At 48.7% G+C, this 16379-nt stretch overlaps 1 protein-coding gene across 1 annotated transcript in view; it reads left to right on the forward strand.

The window, feature by feature from the left end:
• Positions 1–1798: 1798 nt before the first annotated feature.
• Positions 1799–16379, forward strand: part of ARMH4 (armadillo like helical domain containing 4) — a gene marked incomplete at both ends in the record, with an annotated part of 68268 nt that continues 53687 nt past the window's right edge. Inside the window, 3 exons of the mRNA XM_080344833.1 lie at positions 1799–3113; positions 4933–5145; positions 6299–6514. Of these exons, the coding sequence (XP_080200959.1) occupies positions 1799–3113; positions 4933–5145; positions 6299–6514 (1744 nt within the window). The remainder of the gene's footprint in view (positions 3114–4932; positions 5146–6298; positions 6515–16379) is intronic.

Below are 16379 nucleotides of genomic sequence, written 5' to 3' on the forward strand. Positions count from 1 at the left end.
GCAGGGAGAGTGGAAAAAAAGACTGGATGTGCCCCGAAGGCTCAACCAGCTAATGGAGCCTGCGGTAGCTGACTCTGAGCTGTGTTTTTCTGAGCTGGTAATGCTGAGGTTGTCTTGTGTGCCGCAGACAGCCCTGCAGATCATAAGGGTCTTCAGCTGGAGAAGTCTTTCTCTCTTGTGTGCAGCAAGAGGCTTGTTTTATAATGGAAATACACATTATATCGGTGTGACCAAACCGGCTTTCTGGTGTCTTGGTTGTGTTCAGCTGACTGGACACATTAATGCTGTTGAGGAGGAGACAAATGTATGTGAACAGCAGGACACAGAGCCTTTGAATTAGATGGACTAGCACAAATGTGGTGTTATGAAGATGCTTCTCTCCGTGACAGTGGTTACCTCTTGCACATGGGTGCATGAGCAGACATGGAGAAGTGGTACACCCACGTGTAACAAAGCAGTAGGCAGCTTGTTGCATTGTGTGTGTGTACAAATGCAAATAATAATTACCTACATGGGAGAATGAGGAGTCTAGTAAGCTGGGGGACTCATCCTGGTGCCCATGAGCAAGACTGCGAAGGGTAACCATTGCTTCTCTTACCACAGAGACTAAGAGGTGGTCTCACAACCGGTCTTCTTCCTTACCTTTGAGCTGCAGAGGGATAATGGATATTAATAAGAGTGGTTCACTGGCACTGAGAACATGCCAACCAAAGCAGGTGAAGCCGGTGATGGTTGGAGGCTTCTTGTGGTGGGGCTTGACCATGCTACTGGCAAACTGTCCCCCAAAACTGAGAAGGGGAGCTTACCAGACTGGCTGTGTGATGGAGGGCTCTATGTGCATGAGCTTCGTGCGACCAGCTGTCCTGCATGTACCAAGTGGGTGAGATGTTCTGTGGTGCTGCAGCAAGCCCAGGACCGGGGCACCTGCCCAAGGGAGGTGGTTGGGAGCAGTTCCTGCTGCTGTGAGGTGTTTTGTCTATCTGGGAGCCTGAGCCGTGCCACCGGAGGCAGCGGAGCCTGCCAAGAGCAGGCTGTCAGCTGGCTAGATTGCTGCTGAGCTACCGGTTCAGCACCCGTGGAAACTCTGGGAACACACAGTGATTATCCATGTGAAACTTTCTGGAAGTGCCTCCATGGTGCAGTGCAGCATAAAACCTGTGCTAATGCAGCAGTGCTGCTGTCTGGGCTGTAGCTTTTCTCTGGTGGGCCAAGGAGCCCATACAGGATATGTGATACTAATGCAGCCCTCAAGCCTTCTGTTTTGGCTCTGGTCCTATGTTGTGCCCAACAGACTCACCTTGTCCTCTGTGCAAGTTCCTTGGTTTCCTTCTGTGTCAATGCACAGAACAGGACTTGCCATAACAGGCCTGAGACTTCAGTATGGCCCTGACAAGCATCAGTCCTGGACTTTGTAAATGACCAACAGGCTGATCCTCCTCAGATGCTTGCAAGTCTGATGCCTACTGGGTAGACCATAGCACTTTGCCACTGGGATGAGAGCTTGGCATGGTCTGTCTTGAGCTTCAGTTCAAGGTTTGGGTTGGTCTGGGATGAAACTTCACATTGGGTAGGTTAGGAACAATCAAATAGAAGGAGGGATCCATTGCTTGGGTTGTGCATATAGGATCTGCTCAGAAATTGCCATAGACCAGCATGCATGGAACTTGTCACTCAATTATTTAAGGTCCTGGGTCAATGGGTGGTTGATTATGTGTAACCTGGTTCCTTTTTCCCTTCCTAGGTCTTATACTCTGGACTTGACAGCCTTGCAGGCTTCTGGGCTCATCTCTTCTCCGCTATGAGTAGATCAACAGGATTTAACATCTGTGTGGTCGCCTGCAGCATCCTGCTCTTGTCCTCCAGCCCACCATGCCTGGCATCTCAGCCACTGGAGGAGAGGGACATGACAAAGGTCGAGCATGGCCCCTGGGCAGGGAATGGGCTAGAAGATGAAAGAACAAGCATGCTGAGCTTGCAAAATAACCTGGACCCTTCTGAGCAGACTGCATCTGAAGAGCCATGTGGAGTGTCAGCAAAGCCCTCTGAGATGCCCTTCACTGAAGCTTTCACTGCAGGAGGAGAAATGCTGCCCGTAAGCCCAAGCCACATCATCCCAAGCAGCCAGAGCCTGGGTGCTCACACCTCTGCTGTGGCTGCCACAGGTGGAGAGGAGTTTGATCCCACAAAATCGGAGCTGGATGAGGATGCTGCGTTCAAGGCCATGCTGACCACAGCTGTGACCACGCTGACTCCTTCTGTCCAGGAGGAGTCTGTCAGCGGCCCCACTGGTGAGACCACCACGGAGGGTGGTGGTGAAGTTGAGCCCAGCTCTGCTGGCCTCTCAGCACCCCCCCTTTCTGGGCCAGCTGAGGAGGAGGCACAGACCAGCTCGCACCCCTCAGCTGCACCCTGGCCCACGCTGCTCCCCGGTTCTCCCAGCGGGGAAACAGCGAGTGACCACCATGTCATCCCAACTCCCCCGGCTCCCAGTGTGACCTCTGAGGTGGGAACGCCCAGAGCTCGCACAGGGAGCCCTCTGAAGTCCCTGGCTGTATGGGCGTCCATGGCTGTGACACGTCCCTTCACGGCAACCGAGGTCTCCCTCCACTTGGAAGCTGGGACAGGTGTCGAACAAGATCTGCCTGTCACAGCTGGCGCTGTCACCATCCGCCCTACGGACACCATGCCAACTGACTGGGATGACACAAAACTAAGGGACGTAAGTCAAGTCACATCTCATGAGGAGGTAACAGGGAGCCAGAGAGCAACAGAACCATCCCAGAGCCTGCAGGGAGCTGGGGGGGAGGAAGAGGAGGCAGCAGGAGTGCTGCCATCCCCAGTGTCTCCTCCACCAACTCCCGAGCTCGCTGAGGAGACCAACTGCACAGAGCTGGTGCGAGGGGAGGAGGTGTCGGCAGCTTCCACGGGCAGCAGTGATGCTCTCCACACTGCAAACCTGACGGGTGTGGATGTGGCTCATCTCAACTCGCTGGAAAACATAAACACAGTCACAGCAGAGGAGGGGAAAAGCATCCTGCTGTCCCAGCCGGAGGCTGCTGTGGTGACAGATACACAGTCTGATCTCTCTCCTACTCTGGAAAGCTCATGGAAAGGTAAAACTTGCCTGTTGCATGCACAAGTGTAGGTTTAGGAGAGATGCTTTTGAAACCTGTGCTTACATTCAGGGGGATAAAGTGGAGAAAGGTGTGATCTTGATACTTGCAGCAAAGGTGGGACACCCCTTTGCCCTCCCAGGAAGGGTATGGACCTTTGTGCCGAGGTAACAGCCTAAACAGTTAATTAGTATCCGTAAAGTAGTGCCCAGCCTTGGCTGTTCCTACACACGATGTCCCTGTGTACAGGTAGGTGCAGTCTGGGCGGTACCTGGTCCTGGATGTTATGTGAAGCAACTGTGGTGAGCTGCACCTTCTGTTCTTCAAGCTGAGAGATAGTGGCCGCAATAGGAAACAGGAGGACTGAGACTGGAAAGGCTGTGTCAGCAAAGCCTGGGGGCGAAGTGGGTGCTTGGGTATGGGGGTGTCTGTGGTGAATTGGAGTCTTTTCATCAGCTAGTGCCAAGTCTCTGACAAAACTTAGTGATGCTCTATGTGTGCAGTGTCCTACCAAAGCAGGGGCTTCAGCTTTGGTGTTCGTGTAGCAGCTGAGACAGATGTAGTCTGGTTGTAGGAATCTCACCTCAACCAGAGATGTAAGTTTTCCTCCAGTGTGACTCTCCTGTGACAAGGGAGGGAGCCCAGACTGAGCAACTGATTAAGTGCTTGGTTTCAAGGAGGACATGGCTACAGTGACTCTTTGACATGGCAAGTGCAAGGACCCAAAGAGGTGGTCTTTGCACAAGCTCACTTGGAAGCCCTGTGAAATGGAGGGGGGGGATAATTCCAGGGGGGGTAAATTAATTAGCATCTGGGATCATTATCTCTCAACTACCAGCTGTGGACACTTGCAGTCAGTGTGGAAGATGCAGGGACAATGGGTGGCTGTAAATGCTTCCTAAATCCAGTAATAACTGGGCTGTACTGGTGGGCTGTGGGTAACTGGTGTCTTTCGTGATTTATGAGGATGCTCGGATCAGATCTGTCCAGAGCTCCATGACAGAAGCTCCTGGTGTTGTCCCCTGCTGCAGAGAAGCCGTGGTCAGGCTCTGACTGCCCAGTGTTGGTGCCAAGCCTGTTACCAGCAGACAAACCTTCCTCCCAGACAGCTGACGGTGTCACCTTGTGCTGTATTTACCTGTGGAGGTGACATCTTCAGCCCAATGACAATGTTTCTACTCAGTGTTTAAAATGTAGGGGAAATGCTAAAGGGAGTCTGATCAGGTCTTGGGCAATGATACATTCTTAGGCTGAGGAACATGAGGTTTAGGACTTTATTTTAATTGCTGGGCACCTTTAGTCTTTAACTCCTCACTGCCTCTGAAGGATCTAGCTTTTGCTGTTAAAGGAAAGCTAATTGCATGCTGGTGCTGAAACCTGGCTGATTAATTTCTAGATTAATTTATAAGCACTTGACTTGTCAGCAGGTTCCCTCTTTGCTGTTTCCCAGATGTTGGGGAAACAACACTATCAATAAGACTTGCACAACAAAAATAAACCCTTCTACAAAGCTGAAATCTCAAAGCCATGAGAGCTGCCCACTAAACACATTGCCCTGGTAGCCTCACGTGTTCCAAATCGTATCTCACACCATGGTTCTGCAGGGCTGTACTCACTTGGTGTTGCTCCCCAGTGGGTGCACATGTCCCCAAGGGGCAACTGAGAAAATGAGGACTAATTCTGCTGTTTTAATTTGTTATGAATATTGCCACATCTTTCTGCTGTGTGCGCTGTGGCTCTGGAAACCCTGATGCACAGAGTTGTATTCCTTCAATGTCCTATTGCTGTGAGTTGGTACTGACACATGTTCTTGCTGCAGGTGTCACTTGGGAGGTGACAACAGCTGCCCAGGAGCTCGATGCTGCTTTGTCAGTGGTGACACTGGTGCCTGGTGCTACCCAGGGGACAGGAGCCACAAGCCTCCCCCAGGAGGACAGTGGGGAGGACAGCCAGATGCCAGCTGCTCCTAGTGCCACCCAGATGTTGGTGACAATTGGTACTTCCTCTGCAGTGAACACTCCAGAAGTAGAAGGTAAGGATCTGCTTCAAGGACTGGAGACTTATTTCCACACGAGATGGTACATCTGAAACCAAAAATCAATGCTTGGACACTGAAGTCTCAACAAACAGCATTCACATTCTAAGTGATTTATTATTCTAGCCTAGTACAGGCTGCCACCGCTTTCTGCCTGTGCCACCGGATCCACCACATTAAAATATGGCAGAATGTGTGGTTTTGTTTGTTTTTCCCAAAATAACAATGGAGTAGAGATTAAAAATCACCACAAAACCTCCACATCTGTCCTCGCTAGCAAGCTGACTTTTGGCCTTAGGCATTTAGCCCAGTTTCTCTTTATGGAGGGAGAGCTTTTACTTCTGGAGCCAAAGGTGGTCACAGATTCCTGATAATCAGTCTGAAGGATGAAAACATTTCATCAGGGTAGGGTGGGAGCAGTGGTGGGGGGGTAGATGCCCTCTTGCAAGAGTCCAGTGAGCGTTTGGGTGTGAGACCTTCCATTGAGGGATGGTGAGTTCATATTGGGTTGATGTAGCTCATACAGCAGTCATGTTCATCTAGTTGCTGGCTTCATGTCACCTTGGCAGGTATGTTTAGGAACATGTCTTCTTGATGGGAGTATATCAAGGGTTTCCTTAGCACAAAGCTGACTTTGAGCTTGTGTGTTTCTATAGTAGAAGGTATCACTGTGATGAAACTACTGCTGAGCAGCTTTTCTGATAACATTTATATTGCAGGGCAGCAAAAGAAGAAAAACTATTTGCGTTGTATCTCTTAAACTCCCTTTGTAGAGGAGAAAAGGCTCTTCTGGCGTTTTCATCTAATTAGCTTCTGGGATTTAATTATAAATTCAACTAATTTTTAATCTGTGTAATAAACAATTAGATTTCTTGCTCAGTTCAGATCTCAACCGGGGTCTCAGTGCTATGGGGTGGTGACTAGCAGACCTCAAAGCAGTGGAAGTAAAACCTGGCTGAGTTCTCATTAAGGGGAACCTCCTGTGCTAGTTCTCCTGGAGGAGCAGCTTTCATTAGAACGGAGTCACTTGCACGTCTTGAAAGAGGCGAGAGTTTAACTTCTGCTCTGAGTGAAGCTTTCATTGAGGAGTTTGTTCTTAAATGGTGGGGGTTTTATATTGTGCCAAACTGCTGCTTTCTCTCTTCTGTAGATCAAACAGACGTCCTGGTCACCAGTGAGGAGGCTGTTCCAGTTGCTGGTGAGTTGTCTGCTGCCCAGTCTGGACAGACAGAGGAGCCATCCAGCAGAACTGTGGTCCTGGTAACTCCAGCACCAATGGCACCTTCTGTCAGGAGGACAGCTCTTCCATCCGTCAGGAGGATCAGCACGGCTGTGACCTATGGGCTGGACCGCCTGGAGTCAGAAGGTACCGCTGATCCCAAGGCTAAGAAAAGGGCAGTTTTGTGTGGAGTGGCACGCTTGCCTTGACACTGAGCTCCCCAATCTGGCTCTTTGGCACACAGCTGTGTGCATAGTTTTTGTTAATAAAATTGTTGATCGACCTGTCCCCTTCCAGGAGGCACAGGAAGCAAGAAGTGACCAGTGTCAATGGAGGATGCTTGAAATTCAAGTGGCTGTGGTGGGAGGGATGGTGTTCTCCCTTGGAGAGGGAGCAGTAGAGTCCAGCTCTGCACCTGTAACTGCTGATGTGTGCATTGATTGCAGAGCCCCTGTACCAGGTGACATGGGGACATGCTCAGACTGCTGAAATCCTCACTGCATGCAATGCAGGATGATGTCCTGTGTGAGGTGGCTACAGAAACATTGCCAGGACAAGTGATGCCCTATTTACACTCCCTGTGTGACACTGGGAGAGGCAAGGGATGCATCCCTTTGAGACTGTCTCCCAACTCAATGCTACCTGCTAAGCTGAGGGAGCTGGGCTTGTTTAGTCTGGAGAAGAGGAGGCTCAGAGCTGAGCTCAGCACTCTCTAGAACTGCCTGAAGGGCAGTTCTAGCCAGGGGGGGATTGCGCTCTTCTCCCAGGCATCAGCAATAGGACAAGGGGCCATGGGCTTCAACTCTGCCAGGGGAAACTGAGGCTGGAGATAAGAAAGCAATTCTGTGCAGAGAGTGGTCAGGCATTGGAATGGCTGCCCAGGGAGGTGCTGGACTCACCAGCCCTGGAGGTTTTTAAACTGAGATTGGACATGGCACTTAGTGCCATGATCTAGTAAACGGACTGGAGTTGGACCAAGGGTTGGACTGGATGATCTCTGAGGTCTTTTCCAACCCAGTCCATTCTGTGATTCTCTCATTGCTGCTCCTCCAACCTTGTGTCACCAACTGGGCTTCCTTCTCTTAAACTCCTTTTTCCCACTGCTGGTTTTGGAGTCTGTGCTCTGTCTTCAGGCAGTTGAAGCCCAGTGATGCAAATTCTACTTGGGCGACCACCCATCAAAGAGAGGTTTAGTTGCAGTAAATCCTACTTGGGCTTGGTTTGCAGCTCAGATCTGATATCTCTTCAGCTCATCCATGACTTCCCTGCAGAGAATTGTTTCACTTTTGCTTCTTGTTCTTTCTCCTACTTAAACTCTGCTTGCTCATCTATCCAGTTTTGTACTCCGGGCTCTGGACTGACACCACCTGGCAGGGATTAATCTTTCTGACTGTTTTGCTCCCCTTCCTTTCTCTTGACCTTCTCTTGCATTTGTATTTTACTGCAAAGGTTGGCAGCCCTCCAGGGGTGGCATGCCAGATGGTATTTTTCTTCTGATGAGAGGTAGGGTGCCATAGACAACAGCTAATCAGCATCTTTTCTCTGCATGAAGCAATAACGTGCCCTCCTGTTGAGTTTAGAGGGCAGCAGAAGCTGGGAGCTCTCACCGCTGCATGTGCAAGGTGCTGCAGCTCCTGTCCTCTTGTCTTGCTGCTGGCTTTGAATCCTGCCATGAGCTCTCTGGTCCTCCAGCTACAGCTCTTGCCCCTTGTCAGGGTGAATCCTGCATGTATCTGGCAATGCAAGGATGTGGTGCTGATGATGGGTGAGTGGCAGCAGGGGAAGAAGGGCACATGTGGGGTAAACCTGATCTTTGAGGCTGAGAAATAAGGTCCCTGCTTAGCAAGAGCAGGATGATTCAGGAGGCTGAAGTGTTTCTGAGCCCTCTGGGATCTCCTTTAGGAGCCTAGTTGTCTGCACAGGGAGATAAGAGGGATTTCTGGTTCAGATGAGCACTGATCTCCCTGTATTTAATGAGAATTTCTGGATAGGCATTTAAAAAAAACATGACCGAGGACTGCTGCAACTTTCTTGGGTTCTACTTGAGCTTTCTTATGCGACAACAGGTCTGTTCTCCCTGTTCTTGAACATGCTCTGAGCTCTAAGGGGAAATGCAGGCTGTAACTAGGACCAGCTTTTGTAGATGATGATGATGACTCAACCAGAAGGCTGTGGGTTTCTTGGCTCTGGGGTCTGGCTCTGCAGGTGCCTGTCATCCAAGGGATATAATGCTCACTGGTGTGCTCTGTGTTTTTGACAACAGGCGCAGCTTTTGTGGTCTAAATCTCTTCTGATCAACTGAGACCTTAGTGCAGTGAGCCAGGATTTTCCCTGGTGTTGGGCATCACCAATCTGCTTCTTATAAAATGGGACAAATACCACTTGGGCAGCAGCATCCCCAGGCAGAAAGCCTATGCCCCAATTAAGCACCAAAGGAGGTTTTGAGCTGCAAAGCTGCTTTCTAATATCTTTTCCTCTGTATAATGGCAATTGGGGGTACCATATCCTCATGGTGAAGTAGCATTTGGAAGCTTGGTTTCTGTTTCCCTCCAAGTTACAGTTCCTAGTGCTTGCACTCAGAATATCTAGATGGTGCCAGATACAAGCTGTTTGGGGGTGATTTCCCATTAAGATCTACTAAGCTCCAGCCTGGGGGGGAGCTCAAGCTCTTTGAGGACAGAATCATAGAACCATTTTGGTTGGAAGAGATCCTCAAGATCAAGTCTATAACCATTAATGGAACTCAGGCACTGAACCATGTCCTGAAGAACCTCATCTGCACATCTTTTAAACCCCTCCAGGGATGGTGACTCCAGCACTGCCCTGGGCAGCCTGTTCCAGTGCTTCACAACCCTTTCCATGAAGAAATTTTTCCTAATAACTAATCTAAACCTCCCTGGTGCAACTTGAGGCTATTTCCTCTTGTTCTATTGCTTCTCACTTGGGAGGAGAGACCAACACCTCCCCCTGGCTCCAAGCTCCTTTCAGGCAGGTCAGAGATCAGAAGGTCTCCCCTCAGCTCCTGTTCTCCAGCTGAACCCCCCAGGTCCCTCAGCCGCTCCATCACACTTGTGCTCCAGCCCCTCACCAGCTCCGTTCCCTTCTCTCAACTCGCTCCAGCACCTCAAGGGCTTTCCTGTGGGTGGCCCAAAACTAACACAGGATTTGAGGTGCAGCCTCACCAGCATCGATGGAAGATCAGACATTGCTGCTGTTGCAGACATATGCTTGTGTCCCTAATGAGGGATCTTGGCTCTCTGTGGGGAGGCTGTGCATTGCTCACTGGTGGAAGAAGTGCAAGGAGCTGAGTGAGCTTGGCTGGTCTCCAGTGCCTTCCATGGGGCATCCTGACTTGTCTTGCTGAGGGCCTGGCTCATCATTAAATATAAACCCCTGCTGTTCAGCTAGCTTGGTTTCTTGGGGCCCATCTGTGCCCAACTGCCTGCAGTAAATTGCATCAGTACATTCCCCTACCTGGCTTGGATGCAAAACTATTTTAAAAACTAAATTGCACAGACAAACATGAGGTGCTTTGACTATGTCTCAAGGTGGGTTTATCTTCCTCTTTACTAGACTGTGGAGAGATTAACTGGGTAGCAAATATTCTCTTGACTCTGTGGTGAGACTGGTTCTACTTGCCCTTCCTAGCTGGAGAAATCCTATAAAGGGATTATAGGATATGAGGAGAGGACACGGCAGAGGATGAGGCTTACTTCTCTGAGAGACTTAATTATGTATTTTGTCCCTGTGCCCAAAATGTGTATCTTCCTAGCAAGTTAAACACTGCAGCTTTCTCTGTAGGATGTCTAGAGTCCAAATGATATAATCTAATTCAGATTAAATACTTGGGACCACTGTGTGAGCCTCCCAATGCATTTTGAAAAGAAACCATAATGCATTTGGACTGGACTCCTTTGCTATAATGTCCACCGTGGTGCCTATGGGTGGAGTTGGTTGCACTCCATGACCATGGTGGCATTTGGCTGGTATAACTTTCCAACCAGGTTGCCATGTTCCTTCCTCTGTGAGATCTGTGCAGTATTTAGCTGAGAGCTGGTGGGCAGAGAACAGCAGCAGCCGGTGCCCTTGGCTGGTCCTCAAGTTGTACTGGGGGAGGTTTAGATTGAATATTGAGAAAAATATCTTAATGGAAAGAGTTGTTGGACACTGGAACAGGCTGCCCAGGGCAGTGGTGGAGTCACCATCCCTGGAGGGGTTTAAAAGATGTGCAGATGAGGTTCTCAGAGATGTGGGTTATTGCCAGTGTTGGGTTAACAGTTGGGTTTGATCTTGAGGGTCTCTTCCAGTCAAAATGATTCTGTGATCTGATCAGCTCCTGTCATGGTTCTGTACAGGATGTGATCCAGGGATGCTCTGAGGACAAGCAGAAGGTAGGTTAGCTCGCTTTCCGTGAGTTCCTTGAAGGTCATGTCATCATTGTGTGCTAATCCCAAACCAGCAGTTAGTACAGAAGTAGGCTGGTGCCAGGAGTGATGGCTTGCCTGTCACAGCCTGGGTGACAAGCCAGTTCAATGTGACAAGCTTACAGCACTGTTGCCTGTGGCTGTTGGTGAGGGTGGGTCGGTGTCTGTCAACGCACACTCGTAGCTTGGTTTTCTTGTGTGCCACCATCCTGCCTGGACAGCAAGGTCTCCCTGAAAGGGCTCGAGGGTGGTGGTGATTGTGAAGAAAAGCACATGGAATGGAGAATGGGAAGATGTCTTGGTGTTCATCAAACCCTGCAAGGACCAGCCTCCTCTGACATGTAGGGCAGATGTTGCTGTGTTACTTTCTAAGGCTGCCCAGATGCAGCAGTGACAGATGCCTCTTGAGGTACTTGTGATCAACCCACAAGTCCAGAGAAGCCCTTCAGCAGTTAGACCCCCCCCGTATGCTACCCTGGATGCATCAAAGCTCTTCAGGAAAACATTGGAAGATGAATGATGCCCACTCCTTGCAGCTCAGTGAACTCCAGCTTGGCCCATTGCAGCGTTAATTTGGGATTTAGAGACTGTCCACTTGTGATTTTGAGATGGAGAGAGGAACAAATATGGCTCTTGCTGCTCTCTTATAGGTGCTTTGAAGAGAACAAGGAAGAGTATTATACATTGGTGATTCTGATGTGTCTATCCTATTTTTCATGTACCACATACCTTAAAATCCAAACCTGCTCTGCAACAGTCCATCAACCTAAGGCTGGTTCCAGTCATCTAGGCTTGCTTCAAGGCTTTGTTGGGAGTGAGCTGGTTGCACGGTTTAGCTGTCATGGAGAGTGCTTAAAGCTTTTAGGAAAGCAGGGGATGCTCTACCTGTTGTGTGGTGTCAGGAACAGTCCATAACTGTGAAAATAGACAACTTAAACTCAGCTGCTCTAGAGGGAGATCATCTTAACCATATAGCTCTTGAAGGTGATCTGTTCCTGGTTAATCGGGGTGGGTTAGACTTTCTGGTGGACAGCATCCTGGTGGACAGCAGGGTGACCATGAGCCAGCACTGGGCCCTTGTGGCCAGGAAGCCAATGGTACCTGGGGTGGATTAGAAGGGGGTGGTCAGTAGGTCAGAGAGGTTCTCCTGCCCCTCTGCTCTGCCCTGGGGAGACCACACCTGGAATCTTGTGTCCAGTTGTGGCCCCTCAGTTCCAGCAGGACAGGGAACTGCTGGAGAGAGTCCAGCGCAGCCACCAAGATGCTGCAGGGAGTGGAGCATCTCCCGTGTGAGGAAAGGCTGAGGGAGCTGGGGCTCTGGAGCTGGACAAGAGGACACTGAGGGGGGACTCATTCATGGGGATCAATATGGAAAGGGTGAGTGTCAGGAGGATGGAGCCAGGCTCTTCTCGGTGACAACCAGTGATAGGACAAGGGGCAATGGGTTCAAACTGGAACACAGGAGGTTCCACTGAAAGAGGAGAAGCAACTTGTTGGGCATGAGGGTGGCAGAGCCTGGCCCAGGCTGCCCAGGGGGGTTGTGGAGTCTCCTTCTGTGCAGACATTCCAACCCGCCTGGACACCTTCCTGTGTAACCTCATCTGGGTGTTCCTGCTCCATGGGGGGATTGCACTGGATGAGCTTTCCAGGTCCCTTCCAGCCCCTGACATTCTGGGATTCTATGAACCTCATGGTAATTTTACAGTATTCACTTGTCTTTGGGTTTAAACAGCTCCTATTGCTGTTTGCTGACTGTGTACTCAAGTTCACCTTTCCAAGGAAACTGAATCTTAACTAATTTCAGTGAGAAGAGGTCTCCTAGTCCTCTTCTTTTTTCTATACCTATTTGCCTTGCATCTTGTTCTTCTTGTATACAATAATCTAAGCTGCATGTCACTTCAGAAGTGAAGGCAGTGGTTGCCTTTCTTTTCAGAAAATACTTCAGAACTTGTAGCCATGTACATAGACTCTTCAAATTTTCCTTACATTTATCTTCTAAGCTGTGTCACAGTACAAGGACCTGTCTTATTTTTTTGGATATGAACAGTGTGTTTGCTGGAAATCAGGGCTCTGACTGGGACTGCTATTTGGACCCTGGATTAAGACCTGCCTTGTTAAATCTCTGTAACCTCATTGGAAATGTAGATGAGGTTTGTAGGGGTGTAAATAAGACCGGCACCTAACCCAGCATGGTTAATGTGCCTGATACTATAATTCCTCACCAGCTCTTTAGATATCAGCTGAATTGGCGAGGAGCAGAAGGTGCAAAACAAAGCACGTGCAAAATGGATTAATTATTAAATATTGTTTATACATACTTTTGTTTTCCTCCCAGTTTATCGCTGTGACTGAAATGGGAGCTGCTGTCCCTCTGGTTCAGGTTGACCTCCATGTTCTTCACAGTAGATGGTAGTTCATCCCCAATTCTCCTCCTTTGTAGCACAAAAATGTAGAAAGTGTGATAGAATTCTGCATTAAAACCACACTTTATTTCTTTTTCTGAAAGTATTTGATCAAAGATGATGTTTTTTGGGAGAGGAATGAAACTTCTTTAAGTAACTTTGTCCTTTGTGATATTCTGGCCCTGGTCTTCTGCCTCCAGCAGGTTAGGTGACATTTCCTAATCTGACCCACTGTTGGTCCTGCTCTGGCCGGGCTATACTTGAATCTTTAACCATATCTGACTTTTCTTTTGTCCAAAAAATTAGAGTTTACTTAAATATCATTTTAATGTTGTAGCTTTCCCATGCTTATCTTCAAGCTTAAACAAAAACCGGCAGAAGACCCCTACTGTTGCTATTGAAAGGTAATGGCACTGTGTGGGTGAGAGTTTTTAATGAGTTTGTGTTTGTTTTAATCTGGGGATTAAGCAGCTCACCCTCAGGGCCCTGGGGAGGTGGATGCAGATAAGCAGGTATGTGGCAGCTTATTTTGAAGGCTTTGTGAGAAGCGTTTTCTTCGGGAGCTGTGGATGGCTGGAGTTGGTGTTTGGCGATAGGGGCTTTTCTGGGGAGCTTTGGGCATTGGAACCAGAGCAAACCACCCTGTGAACTGGTTTAGCTCTCCAGTTTCTGTGTCGTACCCAGGGCGGCTGGGATGCTGTCCCTCTTGTCAGTGGCACAGGAGGCAGTGACTAGAGCACTGGCTTAACTCATTTTCTGGGAAGAGTCATAAGCTTATATTTTTAATGACAAGTTCTCTTTAAATGTGGGGAGAGCTCATGATATGTTTCCTCCTGGCTGGCGTCAACACTTCAGACCCCACGGGTGCAAGGATGTGGTGATTTTAAACTGGAAGAGGGGGGATTTTGGCTCAACATGAGGAAGAAATTGTTGTCCCTGAGGGTGGTGAGAGCCTGGCCCAGGTTGGCCAGAGAGGTGGTGGCTGAACCATCCCTGGAGACATCCCAGGCCAGGCTGGACGGGGCTCTGAGCAACCTGAGCTGGTGAAGATGTCCCTGCTCATGGCAGGGGGGGCACTGGGGGAGCTGGGAAGGGCCCTTCAACCCAAACTGTTCTGTGATTCTAAAGACAGACCAGCAGTGTTGTCCTGAACTTCTCCACAAAAATACCCTGGAGAGAAGCATTACCCTTGGCAGAGGATGGTGGAGGGTGCGGGAGGGAGATGAAGGACTTGTCAGTGCTCATGCTTCTTTCTTAGAAGTGATTGGGGTAGGTTTGCAGTCATCTTTCCTTCTGGTGTCTGATAGAACTTGAGCTGAAACCTCGGTACCCTGGAGACTGTTGCTCACAATAACAGATCCACCCCTTAATCTATGTCATCTGCAATGGATCCGTGCTGGGTTTGGATGATGAAACTGAAATCAAATGTTTTCCTAAGTCTTGAGTTGTTAGTTGCTCCTTTTCAAGGCAGCGTGGTTGAATTGGATACTTCTGAAGAGAAGTAAACAGCTTTTTGTCAGATAAAATGGAATTAACATCTCTGCTGGAGCTTATTTTTTTGTGATTGGCAGAAAGTACTGTACCAACAGCCCTTTTCCATTTGAAAATGGAGTTTTGTTGAGAGAAGTAAACTGTCTGCCTTCATCAGTCTTGTTCTGCCCTGTCTAATTACAGGTCGTAGTCATTAAATCTGGACTGATTTGAATGCCCTCACTTGAAATCACCTCTTCCTCATCTTGATTTTTATACTGGTTAGTTCAGCAACTGCATATTTCAGGTTGGGAGAGATGTCCTGCAGCCAACTAGGGAGCAAACTTGCTATAGACCATACTGTGTATTTTACAGCATTCTCTTTTTTTCTTGTTTTAAAATAGCCTTGTGTTGCTATAACTGACTCTCCACCCTGGCTCAGTATGAAAGCAATTTTGTGGTGGATGCTGCTGGAAACATGACTCTTAGGAATGATTGTTTCTGATCTTAATACAGAAGCAGACCTGCGGACCCTGCTGGAATATCTTTTACCTTTCTGTTTTGTCTCCAAAAGCTTTTCAGTGCCTCAGATCCCCTGTGACAGGCAATGAGCCAGGACCAAAGAAGCAAGTGTGAATCCCCTCACATTTGGGGGGAAGTAGGTGATGATCAGGATCAGAATCTCTCCTTGTACTGTCTTTGCAAGGTCAGCGAGCCCTGTGCAGGACTTGAGCTTTGGCAAGAAGAGTAAAGAGTAAAGCATTACAGGTCATGATAAACTGTATGGTGTTTAAATGCAATATTTAGCAACAGTGAAATTCTGCTGAAGTTAATTATATCTTCAGCAAGAAGGAACGGAGGTTATGCTGTGACCTCCATAAACCTGTATTTTTTTACAAGATCATGTAATGATAGCACAAGGGGTGATGGTTTTACACTGGAAGATGGTGGGTTTAGATTAGATGCATGAGAGAAATTATTCACTTATGAGGGTAGTGAGACAGTGGAACAACTTTCCTGGAGGAGCTGTGGGTGTCCCATCCCTGAAGTGTCCAAACCCAGGATGGATGGGGCTTTGAGCAACCTGGTCTAGTGGAAGGTGTTGGAACTAGGTGATCTTTAGCCAAACCATTCTGTGATTCTATATACTTTTTCTTCTCTTGAAACTTGCTTTGTGTGGTAGGATCCCACCCAAGGGATGTGTTCTTTCCAATTGCCCCTTTCCTTGACTCTGTGCAATCGGCCAGAGGCTGATAATTCCCATGACAGGCCGTGCTTTGATTTGGCTTGCCTTCCAATACAAAACATTTTAAGACTATGCTCATGCAGCACAGTCTGCAAATACCCTAGAGGGGTTCTCAGTGACCACAGCTGGGCTTAGCTGAACTCATCAGTTTGAGGGGTTTAGCCTGATGATCTTTTTAGAGCTTCTGCACCCACTACTTGCTTGGGTATCTTCACCCACCACAGTACACCATGCCCAGAAAGCCATCTGCATGATGAGAGCCTGTCTACGTTCCTACCAGCTGTCTCTTTCCAAGCTGTCACAAGCAATTGTTTTTGGCAGCATTTTGGAGACGTGGGACAGTGATGTTGTTACCGATCACGTGAAAGCAACAGATTAATAATAGAAGAGTTGTCCTAGGAAGGCCTTCCTGCCTTGGCGGTCGGATGTGGTTGGAAAAGCAATGCGGAAAATAAACCTCATTGGAAGAG

This window comes from Nesoenas mayeri (genome assembly GCF_963082525.1).
Source record: "Nesoenas mayeri genome assembly, chromosome: 5".
In the NCBI taxonomy this organism is placed as follows: Eukaryota; Metazoa; Chordata; class Aves; order Columbiformes; family Columbidae; genus Nesoenas; species Nesoenas mayeri.